This window comes from Solanum dulcamara, chromosome 1 (genome assembly GCF_947179165.1).
Source record: "Solanum dulcamara chromosome 1, daSolDulc1.2, whole genome shotgun sequence".
In the NCBI taxonomy this organism is placed as follows: Eukaryota; Viridiplantae; Streptophyta; class Magnoliopsida; order Solanales; family Solanaceae; genus Solanum; species Solanum dulcamara.
The window spans coordinates 75,402,192-75,425,347 of NC_077237.1; the positions used below are offsets into that span (position 1 = coordinate 75,402,192).

General features: G+C 38.1%; 1 protein-coding gene across 1 annotated transcript; it reads right to left on the minus strand.

The window, feature by feature from the left end:
• Positions 1-572: 572 nt before the first annotated feature.
• LOC129901381 (DEAD-box ATP-dependent RNA helicase 20) lies at positions 573-12,627 on the minus strand. Its single transcript, XM_055976571.1, has 10 exons — positions 12,452-12,627; positions 9,484-9,740; positions 8,410-8,589; positions 8,106-8,267; positions 7,809-7,963; positions 7,023-7,115; positions 6,751-6,836; positions 6,404-6,630; positions 1,213-1,443; positions 573-1,054 (listed from the first exon to the last, which is right to left on the minus strand). The coding sequence occupies exons 1-10, from the start codon at positions 12,505-12,507 to the stop codon at positions 996-998; spliced, it is 1,506 nt and encodes a 501-aa protein (XP_055832546.1). The 5' UTR covers positions 12,508-12,627; the 3' UTR covers positions 573-995.
• Positions 12,628-23,156: the final 10,529 nt, after the last annotated feature.

The following is a 23,156-nucleotide window of genomic DNA, read 5'->3' on the forward strand; positions in this document are numbered from 1 at the left end:
CTACGGGGCCATCTACGGTTCGTAGGGACTTCTACAAGCCGTAGAAGTCACTCGTGGAAGCTGATTGAAACTTCTGAAGTTTGTAGACCTTTTTACAAGCTGTAGGCTGCACTTGTGGAAAAGATTTTGAAGTTGGAGGTTTCAGAACATTGATCTACGAATCAATCTATGGTCCGTAGAGTGGCCTACGACTCGTACAAGGACTCATCATGTACACTTCAAATTTCTAAGTCTCTAATTTTTTTCTACGAGCACCATCTATGGGCCGTGATTCTTTCTACGTACCGTAGACGCCGTCCGTAGAAGGTCAAGAGAAATTTCACCGTCTAGTAGTGGACTATGAGCCTCAACTACAACCCACAGCTCGATCTACGATCCATAAATGCTTCTCGTAGTTCACAATTTTGCATAATTTTCCAACTGTTCCTCTGCTTTTCTTTTCTGAGTTACAGAATCAAATAGACCTTTTTTCTTGGTTCATGCATATATGATTTAGTTAATAGGCATAACGTGTCTATCAAATTATTCATGAAAAGTGCAATGATTTCTAAAAGAATATATAGCACATGTAATAAGACAATCAAAATGCTAACAGATACAACTAATGATTGCGGGAGTATAAATGATGATGAACAGTCATTAGAAGTACTTGGAACTTCTTAAGATAACTCCTAATTGGTATGGGACTGACTTGCAACATACACCGGCAGCAGCCCAAGATTAGGACAACTTTTAGTACCGTTACCTTCTACAGATGAACCAATGTGCATCAAATATTCCGAATATTTGAGAGGAATTTGAATAACAAGAAAAAAGAAACAACACTAAATAAAGATTATAACCTTCTCCTGAACTAATTTAAACATATTATACATGGAACATAAATATGGTCATGATCATTGCTAGAAAATGTGTAGTAGATTTCCATCAGTTGGTCAAAATTACTAGTTCTGAAAGGAAATGCAACATTTGCCTTCGGTGGTGCCCAATCTTTTCTAGCTCCATTGCCTATTGCCTCCATAACCCCTTCCACGGTCTCGAAACCCTCCGTGACCTAGCCATAAAAAAAATCATTAAGATGAAACCATAGATTGTAAAGCACAGAGATATTTATCCTACCCAGTATTAGGAGATTCCAAATATCCAATCAATTGACGTGCTATGATCAACCAAAAGATCAAATTTATTTCCAGACACAGCCAATAGACTAACCTGGAGGGGGAGGAGCACCACGTCCCATTTTTGCCAATTCAGGACCAACTTTCTGCCCGGCCTCCTCAAGAATGTTAACAAGGTCCTTTGCAAACCTAGCATTCGCAGCAGTAAAGAATGTGTATGCTGTCCCTGAGGCACCAGCCCTTCCCGTTCTACCAATGCGATGAACATAGTCCTCCAATGATCCAGGAAAATCGTAATTGATTACAAATTTTACATCCTTCACATCTGTACCAATTCAAAAGTAAGTGGTAATGTGCATAAAATATTTCCTAGTAGTTAACTTGGTTATGGTGCAAGGTTACTTCTTTCTCCCTAAGACAACGTAAATGGACCTTCACAAATTGAAGTGCACTCAGCCCACTAATTGAAGTAATAACCATTTTTCAGTACTTCAGAACAATTTGACATGCTTGCCATAACCTCCTTGCACAAAATCTTTTCATCGTCGAAGTATCCTCTTAAGAGCAGATATTAGTCATTGCTCTTTGTAGCAAAAGTATGCAACTACCCATCGGTATATAACAAGCAAGATATATGGAGCATTCACAGCATACCAAGGGCCGCACCCAAGGGTGGGGCTTAGTGGTCAATGAAGTGGGTTGAGAACCATGAGGTATCAATTTCAAATCCCAGTAGAGACAAAATCAGTAGGTGATTTCTTCTCATATGTCCTAACCTTGGTGGACAGAGTTACCTAATACCTATTGCTAGTGGAGGTGGTAGGTATCTCGTGGAATTAGTCGAGATGCGCGCAAGCTGGCCCGAACATAATGATTATCAAAAAAATAAGGACATCCAAGTCCCAATAAGAGTTGATTTCTGTTTATATATATTTAAACTGAAATTGTCCAAGTGTCATCTACAAGATGCTACATAGAAAGAGCATGAATATCTTCATATCTGATGGCCACAAAACTAGAGATTGGCAATCTATGAAAATACGATTGCAACAGCAGATTATAATAACACCAATAGTAATAGGCGGAGGAAAAAAAGTTGGAAAAATTGTAAAACGAAGTTCAAAAGAAGTTTCCAAGAGAAAAATCTTAGTTTTTGCACTAGGTGACCTCCATGGGCATGGTTCACGAGACGTGAACCTCAGTACTGACCGTATAGGTCATCGTGGTGGAAGTCCTGAAAATCAGGTGTGCAGGGGAGGGGTTCACAACGACGACCACGAGCCGTGGTGCACACCCCCTTGAAACCCTCAGATCCCAGTCCAAGTCAGACAAACACACACACCCAACAGGCCATAGTGAACTTCACGGACTGTAGTGGTCTTCTGTCGTGGTGCACACCCCCTTGAAACCCTCAGATCCCAGTCCAAGTCAGACACACACACACACCGTATAGGTCATCGTGGTGGAAGTCCTGAAAATCAGGTGTGCAGGGGAGGGGTTCACAACGACGACCACGAGCCGTGGTGCACACCCCCTTGAAACCCTCAGATCCCAGTCCAAGTCAGACAAACACACACACCCAACAGGCCATAGTGAACTTCACGGACTGTAGTGGTCTTCTGTCGTGGTGCACACCCCCTTGAAACCCTCAGATCCCAGTCCAAGTCAGACACACACACACACCCAACAGGCCATAGTGAACTTCACGGACCATAGTGGTCTTCTAGAGGAATCCCTACACAATCCCAAATTCCCAAAGTTCAAGTCCATCACTACGGCCCGTATTGGCCTTCGTGTCGTGGTGGAGGTCCGTCCAATTATCCGAATCCAGTTTAAGTTGGAGGCAATGTTTTGAACGGTGAAAGGCGACAAGGGTATGCCGCGGTACAAGGTTCGCCGCTCACCTTTTTGAAGTGTGGTGCCAATTAATACCAAAAAATTTAAAAAATTTAATTGAATATATAAATTATCATAATCTCAATAGCAATAACCTATTAACAAATATTTCAATTCAAAATCTGAAAATAGATAGTACATACTAAAAATTTAGAACTTGAATGAAAAAAAAAGAACAAAAGTCAAAACAATGAGGAAAAAAGAAGTAGAAGTAACTCTAAAGTCTGAAGAAGGAGGAATAAGAAACAGAGCAAGATTTGAAGAAGGAAGAAATACGTATTAGTTGGACTTTGGAGTCGCCAGAAAAGTCTAGTTGGTCGCCGGAAAAGTCTAGTCGAGTCGATTGGTTGGAATCTCAGTCGCAGTCTAAAAGTGCAACTGTACAAATTTGGAAAGATAATTAAAAAACTACCTTTTAACTTTTAAAATCCTAAATTGGTCGCTTTTTTATAAAGAAAATACAAAAGGCGACACCTTTCTTGCCTTTGTCGCCTTTCGCCATGGCGTCGCTTTTTGAAGATCGCCTCACCACAAAGCTAATAGGCGATGAAGGGTCGCCTTGCCTCGCCTCTCACCATTGGCAACGAGGCTATCATCTTTCACAACACTTGTTGGAGGTATTTTGGTCATTCCCTATGTTTTCATTAATGAATGTGGACGATTTTCGAGAGTTTGTTCTAACCTATTAACTACCCTAAGCCCTCCTAACCCTCTCATTCTCAGCCTAACACTCTAAATCAAAATCTTCTCTCTAAAAGTGTGCTCTCCAAGTCTCCTCCTTCCTCAAGCAAGTTCTAAGGATTTCTTCAAAGTCAAGCTTCAATTCTCTGCAACTTAGGGCTTCTGAGGGTCGAGGTATGTGGAATTCATCCTTGGGCCCTTCCACCCATGGAATCCCAAAGATTTCTTCTCAAATTCTCTTATGATTTCTTCTTCTAAAAAGCCTTAATTTCATGATTTGCATTGGGTCTTCTTAATTATGATATTTTTCAATGCTACTAGTCTAATTATGCATAATTCACATTACATTGCATGATTTCAAAATGAATTTCAAAGACCTATGTTATATGCTAGTTTCAAGTATGATTTATGAGTTATGATCATGATTTTCAAGTTATTTCAATGAAAACTTTATGAATGATGTTCGAAGATGCTTTAAGCAAGAAAGTTATAAATGGTGCTTCAATGATACTTTAAGCAAAGAGGTTCTGATGCAATAAGGACAATTCTTGCACATTATGTTAAAAGAGGTGATAAGGACAATTCTCACCAACTCATGGATTCTTTACGAATCAAGCAAGTTAATGAGCTATTCTTATGATTTTACTATGATGATGATAGGTGAGCTACTCTTATGTTATTTTATAAAGATGGATTGATATTTACTATTGTCTTTCCTAATAATTTTAATGATTATGTTTCATGAAAGTTTTGTTGGGATAAAGATTTAGCATCGAGAGGACTTTAAGGTGGGGTTTGGTCTGGTATGACATTGTTGCTACCCAAAGGAATCCTAGTAGCAACCTTTGGTCCCTAACTACGTTGCACACGTAGGTTTAAAAATGCCAATATGGCGAAGCTAGTGGATCCACATATAGCACAGTTAAAGAGAGTACCATCAAGAAGTCTCCCCTGGCAAGGTAGCCTTCCCCTTTCGATGTGGGGTTCATCGAATTCCATGTAATAGCTCGCATGGTCTTATATGTCACTTAAAGGTCCTATCTCACACCAGTTAAGAAAAGTTATAAAGTTCTCATCATGGTGATGTTTTGATGCATTGACCAATGATTATGATGTTTTAATATTTTCATGATTTTAGTCATATCTAAGATATTGGTCTTGCATCCCATGATTCATATTGCTTACTTCCTATGTTTATTGTTCATGCATACTTCTCACATACTTAGTGCATTCCATATGCTAACGCATACTTTTTGCCTACATTGTATCATAATGTAGGATCCGACGATCACGCTCATCTTCCCGTTCGTGCCTAGAGCTTATTACATTTGTATTGGTGGTGAGTCCTCATGTTTCGAGGACATGACACTTTATTTCCAATTGCGTCGTTTGACTATTTCGTTCTCTTATGTTGTCATGGGTGAGCTAGGAGCTTGTCTTATGCGCCCATCGAGTTAGTAGAGGCATGTTGGATGTTTAGAATCTATGTCGTCTTTCATTCCAAATTTTGAGACTTATGTTCTATTTTTGAGACTATGCTTTTGTGTCTATGCTTTGGCTAATTTGCTTACTTACCTTATGTGTGGTCATGAATGATATGCTAAGGGGCTTGATTGAAATCCCTCAGGATTCTAATCACCGTGTCGCACCTAGAGTCTAGCTTGGGTCATGACAATAACAATGTGTAAATCCATACAGTCAGAGTCCTAAGGGGTCAAACACATAATAGAACATTGTGTTTAGATGAGATCGAGAATTAGATAACTTTCTTAACCTTAGAAGATAAGGCGGAGATTTTGTCAGGGTTCAAGACTTCCAAGTCCGTGTAAGATTTAAAGAACCTCTACTTTTGCTAAAATTATTTAGTATGTGCAAGATTTAGACTCTGCTTTAAAAACCTATATTTTTCCTATAATTATTATTTTTTGATTGGTATAATTTTCATATAATTATTATCTTTGTTACCACTAAGTACATTATTTAGTATCGAAATCAATAGACCTAATAGAGCAAAATAGATAACAGGATTCATACAACAATCCCAACTATTTTGTTCTTGAGGATAGTTGATAGATTGAATATTTTTTCATCTAAGCTTTTACTTACATCTCTTCCCACCATATGCTTCTCAATTTTTTTAATTCATTCTCCAATTTGCACCTCACCCTTTTATCTGGCATGTATATTATTCAATTATGATGTTCAACACAATAAATAATTTGTTTCATCCTTCACATCATTCGATGAAAAAGTTGAACAAATTATAACCAATATTTATAGTACCACAAAGTTATCTTAAGCTGAACCTTAAACTGGCCTGGACTATCAATGCCTGCAAATACGTGAATATTTTTCATGTAAGAAGCAAATCAAAACTTCTTGCAATAATTTTGTATTTATTACAATAATTCAAGCAGATCATCCCCGCCTCCACCACCCAGAAAAATTAGGTTCTCCCTCTGTTGTTTGTATTATTCTCTCTTTATGTTGTGCATGTGTGCGTATTCTTTTTGCAGGTGGAGAGGCAGGATTGGGAGGCACTATACCAATAGACCCTACATGTCAATGGGGAAAATAGCTAATTTCTAAAGAAAATGAGAGTTGAATGTCTTTTGTGTAGGGAGAAGGAAGAATTGGAGACGAAATCTTATATTAAGATGACCACTAAATGGTTATATTTTCATAAAGAGGCCAATAGAGTTACCTACCTAGACCTCGAGCAGCAACATCTGTAGCTGTCATTATAGGAGACTTTCCAGCTTTGAATTCTGAAAGGACCCAATCTCTTTCTGCTTGACTCTTATCACCATGAATAGAAAGTGCAGGCCAACCATCCATCCGGAGCTGCCGAGTTACTTGGTCACACCCCTTTTTGGTGTCCATGAATATTAAAATCCGACTACCATCCATAATATCTTCCAGCAACTTTACTAATCTGAATTTACAACACAGGTTTAGTTCAATGGAAGAATCTTACCAAATGTGAAAAAACATAGTTAAAAGTTTTTGAGGCCTGCAATACTCAAAATAAAAAAATAAAGGGATAACACCCTACTTATTATACTTCTGGCTCTCCGAGACGATCTCCACATGCTGGCGAATAGCATGATTAGCTTTCAGATCAGCTGAACCAATAATCACCTGAGCAATTTTCCAGAGAAGTTAGTTAAAAAGAAGAGAGTGCAAACTATTAATCCGAAGAAAATAGAGCATTCACTTCTCATCTTGAAGACACGATAGAAAGAATAATTGGGCCACAACATAGTGATCAATGGCCTCACTTTGAATGGGCTGAGGAACTGGATCAGAATCTCAAAAGAAACTCACTTTGTATGCATTGAAAAGGAATTGTCTTGCAAGCTGCTCAACTTCTTTGGGCCATGTAGCACTCCAATACAGCGTTTGACGATCTGGGCGTATCTGCAAAACCATTGAACCTTAAAAACAACAGCCCCAGTATGAAGAATGTCGAAATGGGAGGAAAGTGGTAAACAGTATTTTATTGACTTGACAAACAGGAGTTACATCTCTCTCCTATTAATGTTTTGTATTGTCCAAATAAATAGAAAAAGAAACAAGAAATTTCTTTCAGACTTTCAGTACAAGTTTAGTCCTTCTGACTGAGAAATTGTCAATTAAACTCCAGAACTAAAAGGTTGGAAGGGAAACAAAAGCTAAAAATCAAAATTATTTCTTCTGAGAGAGAGAGAGAGAGAGAGTACCTTCTTTATACTGACAAAAAGCTAGTTGTTTCAACAGATTTAAATACAAAGAAGATAGAATAAACACTAGATATTATAGTAATATTTAAATGCAGAAGATCCAGTAGAATAATAGAACTTTTTAGCAATCACTTGTGCAAATCAAACTTTTTGGTTAAAAACCAGACATTAACCTTATAGAGGATACAGATGCTTAAAAGGCTTAAGAAATAAATTCAAAGAGAACTTATAATTTGAACTGAGAACAAGAATTTGATCCAGTAAGAGAAGCAAGAAAAACTAGCAATTCAGAGAAATAAAGATAGAACAGCTAATGGCATTTCATATGCAGAATACTAAGAAAAGAAGGGAAACTCAATTTTGGATCTAGCAGGTAATTACAGAAGCAAACCTGAGAAACTATTTTGCGGATCTGAGGTTCAAAACCCATGTCGAGCATGCGGTCAGCCTCATCCAGCACAAGATATGTCACTCTTCGCAGGTTTGTATGATTAGATTCTAACATATCAATCAACCTTCCAGGTGTGGCAATAACAATTTCAACACCTATCAAGTAAAAATATATTGATTAGTTCTATTATGACATGCAAAAAATACTATAAAACTGAGAGAAGAAGCTCTAGGATATACCCGATCCATCAACATCACGACACAGTAGTAAAGTCACGTTGAGCATTTCACCACCTACCTTTCTGAAGATCACGAACTTGGGGCCCCTTTGGAACCCCACCATAAATGCAGGTATTCTTAATCCGTGATGATGCACCAAATTTAGTAGCTTCTTGTTGAATCTGAACAGCAAGTTCACGAGTTGGGGCTAACACTAAGACAATTGGACCATCTCCATGCGCTTGAAAATAAGATATGAACAAAAAACAAATAGAGAGAAGAGTTGCATCAAAAATCACACTATGCAGCAAGAAGAAAGTACTGCTCAACAAAGTATGAAGATGCAGATACACGCAAGTGAATGAGCTGCTCTGCACTTATACCTAAAAATGGCTGGGCATTAACGTGCACAATTGCAGGCAACAGATAAGCAATTGTCTTCCCAGACCCTGTTTCTGCTATACCAATGAGATCGCGACCCTTCAAGGCCATAGGCCAACCTTGAGCTTGAATAGGTGTAGGTTCAGTGAAGCCAGCCTTTTCAATTTCTTGCAAGACATAATCTGAAGTAATGGTACCAAGCAAACATAGAAAGGGGCAAAAAAAAACAAAACAAAGTGTCATTCAACCAAAAGCTTGCGACGCATGTTACCAAATATTGATGATGTGTACACAACCCGTCAAAGAAAACAGGAGTCATTTGAAAAATTGAAAATGATAATACGAAAACAATAACTAAACAGAAAAGCAGTATGAATTGACGAGTTCTATGTTCTAAGTCAGAAACTACCCCTCAGTCACTAGATTTGGACAGCTCAGTAAATCAGACACATTGATGATTCACAATGGTTGTTTAGATAAATATTTGCATTTATGCACACAAATTGAAGCCGAAACTTACATGCATGACTTCCATTATTCATTAAGACCATCCTTTTATCTCCTATGATGTTGATTTAGTTCATATTGATGGGCAACTCCAAGTATCGATCATTGAAGAATTGCTCAAATAATAAGAGAAAATGATTGCCAGTACATTACTACTACAATACTTCAGGTGTTCTGCTTAACAGACCTTTGAACAAAGCACCTCATTAGCCCCAAACAATACCAAGTGGATCCCACACTGCAATATTTAGAAAATTGTACCAAGTAACACCACAGTTGAGCACTTGGACAAATTACTCACGCTAATATTTCTGTCTGGATGGGAGGCACTGATATTCTGTTTCGGTATACTCATAATATATATTTATGCATCACAATCAATCTAATTTGACCAGCTACAACAGGTTACACACCCTATATTCCCAATTGTGTTAGTCTTTCAAGTTCATTGATTGTCGAAAAAATCTCACACCGTTATTGTACTTGACTCTTTTTAAATCAAAATTACACCATATAAAACTTCTTTTTGCTGGATAGTGGTACTATAAAGGCCATTTGCTTTACGATACCTGGAAATCCTATGTCATGAAAGGACTTTATAGGCTTGGGCACATCACGGCCCTCAACAGTGATCTCCCGCCGTTGTCTATACTCTTCCACCTCGCTTTCAGTCATTGCTGCTATGGATGGTGATTCAACATAGAAATTCTTCTCGAATGGAGTCAATCCATCCAAATCAACCTTCCGTGGAGACTCCTTACCCTCGGAATCTCTCCTGCTCGATGATGATGACCTATAAGTTGAGCCCCCACCGAAGCCCGAATCACTGAAAATAATCCAAAACTGATCAGCTTGTTCAAAGCAGCTAAAGCCCTAACAATAATTACAGTCATTAAAAACTTTCATAAAAGAAAAACATATATGAGTATATCCATCCCCCCTCCCCCGGCACACACACCTTGGGAAGGATTCAGAAATGAGGATACAACTCTCAAAGGTACTTTTTTTAGAACTGTTTTTTTCTTTGTTTGAAAGGAGAGAAACAACAACAACAACAAGAAGCCCAGTATAATCCCACCATGTGGGGTCTGGGGAGGGTAGGGTGTATGCAGACCTAACCCCCACCTAGAAAGGTAAGGCGACTGTTTCCAAAAGACCCTCGGCTTAAGAGAGAAGAACAAGAGAGGAAAAACAAGGAAACAAGACAAAGGTCAAATAGAACCAAGCATATCGAAAACAATATAAAAATATGAATAATGAGAGAGAAAGTCAGGGTAGGACAGACCGGGAAGAGAGGAGCATTAACTACTATAGATAAATAGGATATCAAAGTATACCGGACCAACAAATGTAAGCAGTAATCAAATGCAGAAATCAAATGTTAATAAGCAAATGAGCAAAACTATGACTACCATGGTGAAAAGATAAGCCACCTAGCCTACTATCTTAATCTGAGTCCTCCACAACCTCTTATCTAAGGTCATGTCCTTGGTGAGCTGCAACTGCTCCATATCATGTCTAATCACCTCTTCCCAATACTTCTTCAGCCTCCCTTTTCCCCTCCTGAAACTATCCATAGCCAACCTCTTGCACCTCCGCACTAGAGCATCTGTGTCTCTCATCTTCACATGCCCAAACCATCTCAGTATCGCTTCCCGCATCTTGTCCTCCACCGATGGCACTCCCACCTTGTCTCGGATATCTTCATTCCTACTTCTATCCATCCTAGTGTGCCCACACATCCACCGCAGCATTCACATTTCCTCGACTTTCATCTTCTGAACATAAAGTTTCTTGATTGGTCAACACTCCACCCCGTACAATAAAGTCGATCTAACCATCACTCTGTAGAGCTTGCCTTTGAGTTTTGATGGCACTTTCTTGTCACACAGCACTCCGGAGGCGAGCCTCCATTTCATCCACCCTACACCAATACGATGTGAAACATCGTCGTCGATATCCCTATCTTCTTGTAAAATAGACTCAAGATACTTGAAGCTTCTTTTCTTTTGAATGGCCTGGGTACCAAGCCTCACTTCCCCATCAGCCTTACGCGGCAGGCCACTGAACCTGCACTCCAAGTATTCTGTCTTGGTCCTACTCAATTTAAATGCTTTAGACTACAACGTCTGTCTCCATCCCTCCAGCTTATCGTTAACTCGTTGCGAGTCTCATCAATCAGGACTATGTCATCCGCGAACAACATACACCAAGGCACCTCACCTTGTATTTGTCTTGTCAATTGATCCATCACCCGGGCGAATAGGAACGGGCTAAGAGCTGATCCCTGGTGCAACCCCATCGTAACAGGAAAGTACTCTAAGTCTCCTCCTACCGTTCTTATCCTGGTCTTAGCTCCATCATACATGTCTTTAATCACTCTAATGTACACCACAGGTACACCTTTTGCCTCCAAGCATCTCCATAGGACCTTTCTTGGCACTTTGTCGTAGGCCTTTTCTAGGTCAATGAATATCATGTGTAAGTCCCTCTTCCGCTCCCTATGCTGCTCCACCAATCTCCTTACAATATGAATGGCTTCTGTAGTCGAGAGCCCCGGTATGAATCCAAGTTGGTTCTCTGAAATAGACACACTTCTCCTCACCCTCATTTCCATCACACTTTCTCATACTTTCATAGTGTGACTTAGCAGCTTGATACCTCTATAGTTGTTGCAGCTTTAACCTCCTCAACCTTTATACACCTACAATACCCAAAGTCGCGACGCCTATCCAAGTGCTCCAAGTCTCCCAACAGAGTCTATGTCCCCCTCCTTCGTTCAGGAGTTCGTGAAAGTATGACTGTCATCTCTGTCTAATGCGGGATTCCTGTACCAGCACTTGACCATCCTCGTCCTTGATGTACTTCAATTGACATTAATCTCAATGAAATGACCAAGAATTGACAATTCGTGACGTAAGTAAATATAGAATACACATAATCTCACAGAAAAATTTATTTTTATGAATTGTTCATTTTGAATATTCAATTTAAATAAGTCATATCCTGCTCAGACCAATAAATAGAGATGAGGTTATAGTTAAAACCACTTGTATAAAACCGAAATAACTAGTTATAGTAAGCAAGCATGAAACCGCTCAATTAGATGAAATATGTTCTTTTTATACACAAACTCCCATATATCTTTTTTCCCTAGGAAGTATACTAGAAGAGCCATTTCAAGTAATGTTCGATTAATCCACAACTAAACAAAGTTTACAGGAATCATAAACCCTAACCATAACTACAGTCAATAAGAAAAACCGATAAGAGAACGTTAATAGATATAGTTGGAGAAAATCTAAGGCTAAATACAGTTTAGTCAGAGCAGATAAAATCCTAATCACAGTAATACTATCAATAAGAACTGTCGTAGAAAAGCTAATATGAGTATATTTGTACGTATAACCGGAGATAATCCATAATTAAATACACTTTGTCCAAACCAGCTAAACCCTAAGCAAAATTACAGTAATAAGAACTATCGCATATGAATATGTTACGTATAGCGGGAGATTGAATAATTAGGGTTTTTACCTGCGACGGTGGCGGTAAGAGCCAGGGTCGGCCGGACGGCTGTCGTATCGACTCATTTTCCGGCAACTTCGTCGGAGTTTTAGGGAAGCTTCTAGAAGAAAATGGTGGTTTTCTTTCTTTGCCGAAGAAAAAGAAGAAGCAGTAATGTTGGTCGCTGAATATGAAAATGCTTTCACCGCCGTCTGTTTTTGTCGGTTTGATTTTGATCCTTATTGATTGACCTACATTCAATATGGTCCCTTATAGTTTTACATTTGTCTTGATTTTGGCTTAATGTTTCAAATTGAACTTAAGAGGTCCTTTGGGCAATACCTCTCAACCTAATTACTTTGGTCCTATTTTGAGTTGAATTCCTCCTTTAGTTGATACAACAACAACAACAACAATCCAGTGAAATTCCACATCGTGGGGTCTGGGGAGGGTAGAGTGTACGCAGACCTGACTCCTACCAATGTAGGACGGCTGTTTCCGAAAGACCCTCGGCTCAATAAAAGCATAGAAAAAGGTCAGACAAGAATATTAGAGTAAATAAGTAGATGACGAAAATGGTCCAAACAATAGTATAATCAAAGCACAAAAAACAGTAGATATTATTAGATTATAACATAAATACCATAAATAACATACATTAGAGTACAAGAAATCATAGTGCATTAATACGCCTACGAATAAGGGAGAATAAAACCACTATGTACTAGCCTTCTACCCTAATGTGTGTCCTCCACACCCTCCTATCTAAGGTCATGTCCTCGGTAAGTCGTAAATGCGTCATGTCCTGTCTGATCACCTCTCCCCAATATTTCTTCGGCCTACCCCTACCTCTTCTGAAACCATCTATGGCCAACCTCTCACATCTCCGCACTGGTGCATCTTGGACTCTCCTCTTCACATGTCCAAACCATCTCAGTGGCGTTTCCCGCATCTTGTCTTCCACCGAGGTCACTCCTACCTTTTCTCGAATAGCCTCATTTCTAATCCTATCACTCCTGGTATGCCCACACATTCATCTCAACATTCTCATCTCGGCAACCTTCATCTTTTGCATGTGGGAGACCTTAACTGGCCAACACTCCGCCCCATATAACATAGCTGGTCTAACGACCACTTTGTAGAACTTGCCTTTAAGTTGTGGTGGCACCTTCTTGTCACATAACACACCGGAGGCGAGTCTCCATTTCATCCATCCTGCCCCAATACGGTGTGTGACATCCTCGTCGATCTCTCCGCTGTCTTGCATGATAGAACCAAGGTACTTAAAACTACTTCTCTTTTGGATGGCTTGGTCCCCGAGCCTAACTTCCGCGCCAAACTCTTGAGGTGTCTCACTGAACTTGCACTCTAGGTACTCTGTCTTGGTCCTACTCAGCTTAAACCCCTTAGACTCCAAGGTGTGTCTCCAATCTTTTTGCTTAGCATTAACTCCGCTACGAGTCTCATCGATGAGGACTATGTCGTACGCAAAAAGCATACACCATGGCACCTCAACTTGAATTTGTCGCGTCAATCCATCCATCACCAAGGCAAATAGGAACGGGCTAAGAGCTGATCCTTGATGCAACCCATCATAACTGGGAAGTGTTCTTAGTCCCCTCCTACTGTCCTTACCCTGGTTTTGGCACCCTCGTACATGTCCTTGATCACCCTTATGTACGCTATAGGTACACCTTTAGCCTCCAAACATCTCCTTTAATTGATAATTCTATTAATGATAGATTTATTAGAGAGGTTACGAATGATGAAATTAGAAAAGTTGTTTTTGATACAGAAAATAGGCAAAATGATCATTTCGGTCATAGTTCTTACCCAAAATAGCTTAAATATTGTTTTATTATTAGATATATTTATATAATCTTATTTTTCTTGGATATTTCAGCCGAGAGAGATTGGGAAGGTGGTTGCCCTTTGTTCCGCCATTTTTCTCCATTATCAAGCCCTTGTATTTGTGGAGCAAATTAATTTGATTTGTTTAGTGAAAGATTTGAGTTGGATATCCTTTGAAATCCACAAAGAATTTCGAAATTAAATTTTTAAAATTCGACATGCCACAAATGTAAATATTTTCAAACAAATAACATATTAAAAGGGCAGCCCGGTGCACTTAAACTCCCGCTATGCGCAGGGTCCGGGGAAGGGCCCGACCACAAGGGTCTGTTGTACGCAGCCTTACCTTGCATTTCTGCCAGAGGCTGTTTTCAAGGTTTGAACCCGTGACCTCCTAGTCAAACAAATAACATATTGAAAGAATCAAAACATCGAGAGTAGCTTGTATCTAAAATTTAGAGACTATCTAGAAGATGTTTGAGCTGGTTTAGATTGGAAAAAAAATTCAGCACATTGAGGAAGATGAATTGTCGTATCTATACATTGTTATATATTTAAATATTATATTAAAAGCATGAAGACCCTTAAAATGTTGATTGAACTTTTTGTCCTTCATTAAAAAGACTGCTTTAAACATAATCTTGTTTTCACCCTTTTATTTAATTAATATACCATTATTTTAGTGATATTAAATATTAACTATGATAAATATAATAAAAAATAAATAAAGAAGATTTTCTTATCATGATTAAATTCCTACATGAAAAATCCTTTCCCAACTAAAATTGTCAAAAAAACCTTCCAAAATAATATGAAATTTCTTTGTTAAAACTTTCAAAAAAAATTTAGTAACAACAACGTGTAAGAACACGAAAAACATGTCAACAAAATTGTACTAAAAAAATCTAATCCAATTCCGTATAAAATAGTCATTAAACAGGTCAAAAAAATTGTAAAAAAAAAAATAGTAACAACAACGTGTAAAGAACACGGAAAACAAGTCAACAAAATTGTAATAAAAAAATCCTAATCCAATTCCATATAAAATAGTCATTAAACAGGTCAACAAAATTGTATCATTTTTAGTTTAGAATTACTCTACTTCTATAAAAGGTTTTTTAATTTCATAAACTCATTCATCAATATTTTCTACAAATTGTTTCAATTCATCGATTGGTTTTGCATCTTATTCCACAATTTTGATTTAGAACTTTGATTCAATTGTTTTTTTTAAGGGAACAGACCCTACAGGAGGCTCCCACCTCTCGTGCATAGTCAGGGGTTGAGCAGCACCCCCAAGCCTTAACATAAATAAACAAAATAAAAATACAAGGAGGGGGACATAAACTTTACCTCCGATCATATGTTGGTTCATAAGTCGGCTAACCTATTAAGGTCAGCTAACTCATCCCCGATACAAAAGAGAGGCTAACTATAACTAGAAAGCAGTAAACCTATGAGAGGACTCCTCCCGGTACAAATCGACTAGGAAAGCATAAATGAGGGAGACTCTCCCCTTCCATGAGAAAAAAGAGAGTAACCTACACTATTCCTATTCAACTATGCTACGTATCATACATAGCTAAATTGAAGAAGAAAAAATATATGAAACTTCTATCTCGCATGGAATGGGAAAATTCTTTTCATCTTTGCCCTTTTTAGTCTTGTCATACCAAGTAAGTCCAAGGAAATATGCAACAACATCAATATAAGGATGAGTAGTTAAGGAGGATGAAAGGATAGGAAGTAAATGGAGCTATAGCAGCCAGTAGCCTTGGGGTTGTTGTTGAGGATCATGAAAGATAGAGAAGTTGTGTAGTGCAACTTGTATGTGATGCCTCCCTAACTTGAGCAGCTGATTGGATGTGCACCATTGTGTGCCTTGCATTTTGCATAATTCTAGTGTTGTCGAAGCTGATCAGGGGTGTACACAAAAACCATCAAAGAAAAATGAACAGCCAACCAGACAGAAAAACCAGGATGGGCCTTGTGTAGCAGTCTTGGAGTTTCTATTTGATTTGGTGGTTGTATCTTTGATGTCCTCCATGTAGTTGTTGTTAATGCATATTGATGTAGCACTTCAGCAACCTGCAACAATACAATAAACAAACAAAAGCAAGAAAGAACTTGCACAAGCTAGCAAAAAGGAAAGGACCTCTAATAGTGTTTTGGAGCCTATTTGCTTTTTCAAGGTCGCTCCCCTAACGTCTCCAATTATCCGATTGAGCTGAAACTCCTTGAGACTTGCACAAACATGCTTTTCTTTTGTCCTGCAAGATTTTGAGGCATTTTGCACAGGTTGGAACTTCCAAATAGCAAAATGCTCCCTTTTTAGGCTTAAGACAACTGACTTTTTCAAGGTCGCTCGCCTAACGTCTCTAATTATCCATTTGAGATAAGACTTCTTGGGTCTTGATCCTATAGTATTTGCTTCAGTCCTGCAAATTTTGGAGACCTTGGTGCAGGTCCACATGGTCCAAATCACCCTGCACATCATACCCTGCTGTATTTTGGTCATAGTCTGCTACAAGTCCTTGGGTATCTCCATGTTACTTCCATAGTAGAGGGGGTTAAGATGCTTGTTGTTGCAAGCTACTCCCAAGAGGAGACCATTCCTTATGATCAGGATCAGCTCTTCAGAGTACCTGCACAAGATAGACAAACAAAAGGAGAAATCCCATTGCTGATTCAATTTTTAGGTTTTCTTTATTTTACATTATATCTTTCCTGTTTTATTTCCATGTTCTTCTACTATTGTTTTTCATATTCTTGATTTGGAAACAATAATATTAATTGCTATGCTAACTTAAGTTGTTTAATTCAAGTTAGATCCTATAGTTATTTGCGTTAGCTGAGTCTAATATTGGCATGCTCATGTATTCTATCACGATTCGGACCTAGAGCCTAGATGTGACACGGCGAATGAGACACCCGGAGGTGCCTCACCCAAACCTCTTAGCATTCGTTAAGCATTTCATTGGTAATGGCACACGATAACAAGTGGAAAGTAAATAAATAAAAAGGAAACCGGGACTAAAGGAAATATCGTGGAACAATAGTCCTTAGCAACTTCAAAACATTTTCCATTTATGTCCCAACATACCTTTACTAATAGATTTGGCGGGGGCTAAGACATGTCTCTAGCTCACCCTTAAAATAAGTGTCAAGAAATATCTTCATAAAAGTTTTAATGTTTTACAAAACATGAGCTTAGAATATAAAGGAGGTTATTCCCGGAACATGGGAACTCACCACAAGCAATCTTCAAACTAATTCGAGCTAGCCACGTGGAGGAGGTCGAGGAGCGACGTCGGTTCCTACATGGTGATATCATGTAGGCAAAAGTATGTGTTAGTACTTTGAATGTACTAAGTATGTGAGTATGCTTACGAAATGAAGAACATAAGAGGAACATGAACAAGCAATGTGCATAATGAGTGCATACATTAAACATTATCATAAGAAACCTTAAAACATTCATTTTGTGGGGAAGTGACCTTTACCGACATTTAAGACCATGAGAGTTATTACATGGAATTCAACATAACCCCTTACGTTGGCACGGGGAGTCTACTTTCCGGGTAGGACTCCGTCAATTTTAACGTTCTTTAACTTTAACTTTATTGCCTAATTGTGAATCCACTAGCCTAAATAGCCTACAAGGCTCATATGTTGGCGCATAGTTAATACAACATGAGACTTTACTTAAGGACCTCTTAGGTCGAGTCCCCGTCTACATGCTACATTCGGTGCTAGGTCAATCCCATAAAATAATATTTAAATATCATAATAACATAAGCGTTGTATAACTTTCGACATCAAATCATCATCGGTGGATTAGCTCATTATACTAATGGTTGGCAACCTCTATCCACATCTGCCAGAATCAGGTCATCGACCCAAAGTGTGTCTATTTTCGAGAATTTATATGCCAAGGCGATCAACTATAGAGGTCATACATCTTGTGATGAGAATGGTGGCGAATTTTCTTGAAAAGAAAAGAGACTTACATATGGTGTTCATTGACCTTGAGAAGGCCTATGATAAAGTCTCGAGGGAAGTTTTGTGGTGATGCATGGAGGTAAGAAGTGTATTGGCGGCATATATTAGAGCGATAAAGGACATGTAAGAAGGAGACAAAATGCGGGTAAGGACAGTGGGAGGAGACTTAGAGCACTTTCCTATAGAGATGAGGTTATATCAGGGATCAACTCTTAGTCCGTTTCTCTTTGCCCTGGTGATGGATGAATTGACAAGAGACATCTAAGATGAGGTGCCTTGGTGTATGTTATTTGTGGATGACATAATACTAAATGATGAGACATGCAATGGTGTCAACGCTAAGCTAGAGGTATAGAGATAAACTTTGAAGATGAAAGGGCTTAGGTTGAGTAGGACCAAGACAGAGTATGTAGAGTGTAAATTCAGTGAGACGATACATGAGGAAGGCATGGAAGTGAGGCTCCTAGAGAGACAGATTCAAGTACCTGGGTCTATAATTCAAGAGAGTGGGGACATTGACTAGGATGTCATACATTGTATTGGTGCAAAATGGATAAAGTGGAGGCTTGCAAGAGTCTTGTGTGATAAGAAGATACCACCAAAGCTCAAAGGTAAGTTTTATAGTGTAGTGGTTAGTCCGACATTGTTATATGGGGAGAAGTGTTGGACAGTAAAAAACATTCATGTTCAACAAATGCATGTTGCAGATATGCGAATGTTGAGGTGGATGTGTGGTCATACTAGAAGTGATGAGATTAAAAATGAGGATATTCAAAATAAGGTGGGAGTGTCCTCTGTGGTGGATAAGATAAGAGAAGCAAGACTGAGATAATTTGTCTATATAAAGAGGAGATGTGTGGATGCAGCAGTGAGGAGGTGTGAGAGGTTAGTTATAGAGGATATGAGAAGAGGTAAAGGGAGACCAAAAAAGTATTGGAAAGAGGTGATAAGACAGAATATGGCTCAGCTTCAGATTACCGAGAACGTGACCATAGATCGGAGGGTGTGAAAGACGTGTATTAGGGTAGAAGGTTAGTAGGTAGTGTGGTGTTGTCTTGCTTAACGTGCTTGATGTTTGCCATTGTACTAGTTGTGTTACTATAGTTCTTGTTTTTGATATCCATCGTTATTTACTATTATTTTCAATAATCTATCTTTGTATTATGTTTAGATCATTGCACTATTTTGTAGTTTCCTTGTGACTTGCTATATTTTTATTTTGGTATATGAAGTTGTTACATCTAAGCCGAGGGTCTTCCGAAAATAACCTCTCTAGATCTACGAGTTAGTGATAAGGTCTACATACATTCTATCTTTCCAAACTCCACTCGTGGGATTCACTGGGTATGTTGTTGTTGTCGTTGTTACCTATGTTTCAAAAACATCTCATTTGTAGCCATGTTGTTATCCAAATGACTCAAATTTGCTATTTTTGACTAACAAAAACTATTTTTCCTCTAAAAATTTAAATTTATTTTTTAAAAAAACAAATGTCACCTATTAATATTTAAATCCTCACCACCTCGCTATTTTTGAACACTTTTTGGATCAAGGTTACTTATTTTGGTCCAATTCATACCTTGATTGTTAATTCGTTTTGATTTTTAGTGATTTGAATTTTTAGGGGATTAACACATAGTTTAGTGACTTTATTGTTACAAAAAATAATAATGTCACAATAACGTTGCAAAGAGTAAGTTTAATAGTGATTAGTTGTGAGATTAATCCTGAAATTTTGTGACGATGATAAATAGGAAAATAACACAACATACATTTATATTTCAAGGTTCTCTATGATAATTTTGTTTACTTGAAAAAAATGTAGATGTATAACTGTTATACTATAACACATGGATATAAATTAAAAAGATAGACATAAAACAACCCAAACTTGACTTACGAATGACAATATAGTTTTTGATAAAATATGAACGGACAAAGTGTGAATGTGAGAGAGAAGCCGAATTTAAAGCTGGTACGACCCAAGCTATGACCTAGACATGACACGGTGATTAGGATCCCGAGAGACCCCAACCAAACCTCCTGACATATCATACATGAGCATACATAAGGTAAGTAACACAATAAGATAAAACATGAATGCGGAATAGAAGTCTCAATAAGGAAATCTCAACATAAGATAAATCAAGCTAACATCTCCGAATAAACGGGACAACATAGACATAACAAATCTAACATGCCTCTACTAGTCTAGACAGGGCATAGGACAAGTTCTTAGCTCACCAAAATATAAGAAATGCAAAGTCATGGAAACATAATGAAAATCATAAGTGTTGCATCCTCGAAACATGAAGACTTACCAACAAAGGAATAGTAACTCCAAATCTAGCCACGAGCGGGATGCATAGAGTGATCGCCGGACTCTATATTATGATACATTGTAGGTAAAATTATGCATTAGTACATGAAATATACTAAGCATGTGAGAAATATGCATGAACAAGACTAATCGGACATAATCAATATGAACATGTGATGCATGACCGAATAACTTAAAAATATGAAATAAATCTTGAAAGCACTAGAAAAATTTAATAAGGCCAATGCATCATAAAACATTAAGAGCTTATAAGACATAGCATATATATATGTGGGATATTAACCTTAACCGATATTTAAGACCATGAAAGCTATAACATGAAATCCAATGTAATTTCCACACCAAAAAGAGTGATGCTACTTGCCAAGGTAGACTCCATATAAACATAAACATGAGCTATATATGGATCCACCATCTAGGCTATCTAGCACCTACGGGGGCACGTAGTTTGGAACTAGGTGTTGCTACTAGGGCTCCCTTGTGGATCCCCACCACAAAGTTCTCTCGGTGTTAACTTAATTCCAACGGAATATAAAAAAACATAGTCATTAGGAAAGATAAACAAATATCAATCCACATTCATAAAATACTTTAGAAGAATAGCTCCTTGAAAATCATGATCATAACATAAACATGTGGACACTTACTTTTCTAAGCATTCAAATCATAATTTCTTTCATATTGTGAGAAAACCTTTCACAATTCATGATTACTTGCTTGAAACATACTTGAAAATATAGTTCATAACTTTCATAAAGCATTCATAAATCCTTGATCATAAATTCACAATTCAAACTTGAAATTCATAGCATAATGCATGGGTCCTTGCAAAACTTTGTGAAAACATGCAATTGAACTTAAATCATGCATGGATAGACTATTGAAATTAAGTAAAAGCATAATTGAATTGACCCAATGCAAACTGATCAAAAGCTAGGGTTTAGGATAAATTCATAAAAGAGTTAATTGAGAAACCTTTGGGACTCCATGGATGGAAGAGAATCCATCGATGAATTCCAACATACCTTGATGGATTCTGGCCTTGAAATTTGAAAGAGGAGACTTGAAGTTTGAAAAACCCTAATTCACCTTGAGAAGATCCTCAGAGAAGAAGACTTGAATTATTTTGGGGTTTTGAGTGAATGAGAAGGAAGGGGGGGATTTCGAAGGAATCGGATACTGATAGGCTTAGCGAAACACCCCAAAATATCATAGCTTAGGCATAAATAGGATAAAAAATACCCAGAATAACCCTCATTAAAAGTTGTTGAAGTGACCTACGGATGGGATCTATAGTCCTTAGGTCCTTGTATGACTCTTTACTTGAACTCGTCAAACCCAAGTCAAAAACCAACCATCTTTCTACGACCCGTGTCCTATGGGTCGTAGAAACTCTTACAGGCCATAAGACCCTTCGTAGCTTTTTGTACACCAAAACTTGAGCTATTGAAATTGCACATTTGACCCTACAAGTCAAGTCTATGGGTCGTACGTACCATTCATCTTGCCAAGTTTTCAAATGTCCAAAAAATAAGTCTCTGATCTCTTTCTACAAGTCGACCCTACAAATTGTAGAAACTTCTTTGGACCGTAGGATCTCCTCATAAAGTGACTTGACACTTCGTTAATTTTTCATTTCTTCAGGGCCTTTCTACGATCCCTAGCTACTGCTCGTCATTACTTCTACGGCCCATCAAGTGAGCTCGTCATCCTAAGTGTCAAGCTAACCTACGACCGCCTTCCTAAGGCTAGTAGGTCAGCTCGTAGGAGCCTGCACCAAATCAATTTTCTCCATCTTTTCCCTCAACTTGGCTTTCTAACTTCTGGGTCTTACACAAACATTTAGAGAAAACAAATTTCTTTTCTACAAGACTCTGAAGTGCTTTTGTTGAATAATATCTTTTTTTTTAAAAAAAAGTTAGTCTTGAAAAAATCTCTACATCAAATAACAATTAATGACAAAATACACGAGTATATGACCCTTCAGGAATGTCACGATCAAAAAACTTAGGTCATGATGGCACACACCCCAAATCTAACCTGGTGTGTAACCTAGAAAAAACTAACCCAAGAGTTATCTCAAAAGATGGTAAATGATAGACGAAATCTAATGGCAATCCGGCAAGCAGGATGTCACCACAGCTCCGAAATGACTCAATCCACTAGATCCCATCAACCTCCACGAGAAATACTTGAACTAGGATCTGCACCAAAAAGGGTTAACAAAAGTAGGAGTGAGTATAATCCACATGTGCTCAGTAGACTTGACCGATTAAGTATAAAGTAGCTAATTGAAACTCACTAAATAAACTATGAAATGCTTTCACCAGCATATAGAAAAGTCTTATTTCGGCATCGGTACAATAATTGTATATATAAACAGCGTGAGTAAAGTAAACAAGTAAGATTACACATAATTTTCATATCAAAGGCTAAATTCACGAACAAACAAAGCTGGCCAATACAATGCAATGCAATGATGAAAGTGGTGGATCCAAGTCTGTCATATACACCTTGGCGAGCTTTATCTCCCAAGACAAG

What these genes read in the sequence shown, in the direction of transcription:
- LOC129901381 (XM_055976571.1), bottom strand. Translation starts at nt 12,507, where the DNA reads ATGAGTCGATACGACAGCCGTCCGGCCGACCCTGGCTCTTACCGCCAC. An exon ending in TCATGACATAGGATTTCCAG is followed by an intron (nt 8,590 to 9,483) that starts GTATCGTAAAGC and finishes CCATTACTTCAG; the next exon opens with ATTATGTCTTGCAAGAAATT. An exon ending in TCCTTTTCAATGCATACAAA is followed by an intron (nt 6,837 to 7,022) that starts GTGAGTTTCTTT and finishes AAAATTGCTCAG; the next exon opens with GTGATTATTGGTTCAGCTGA.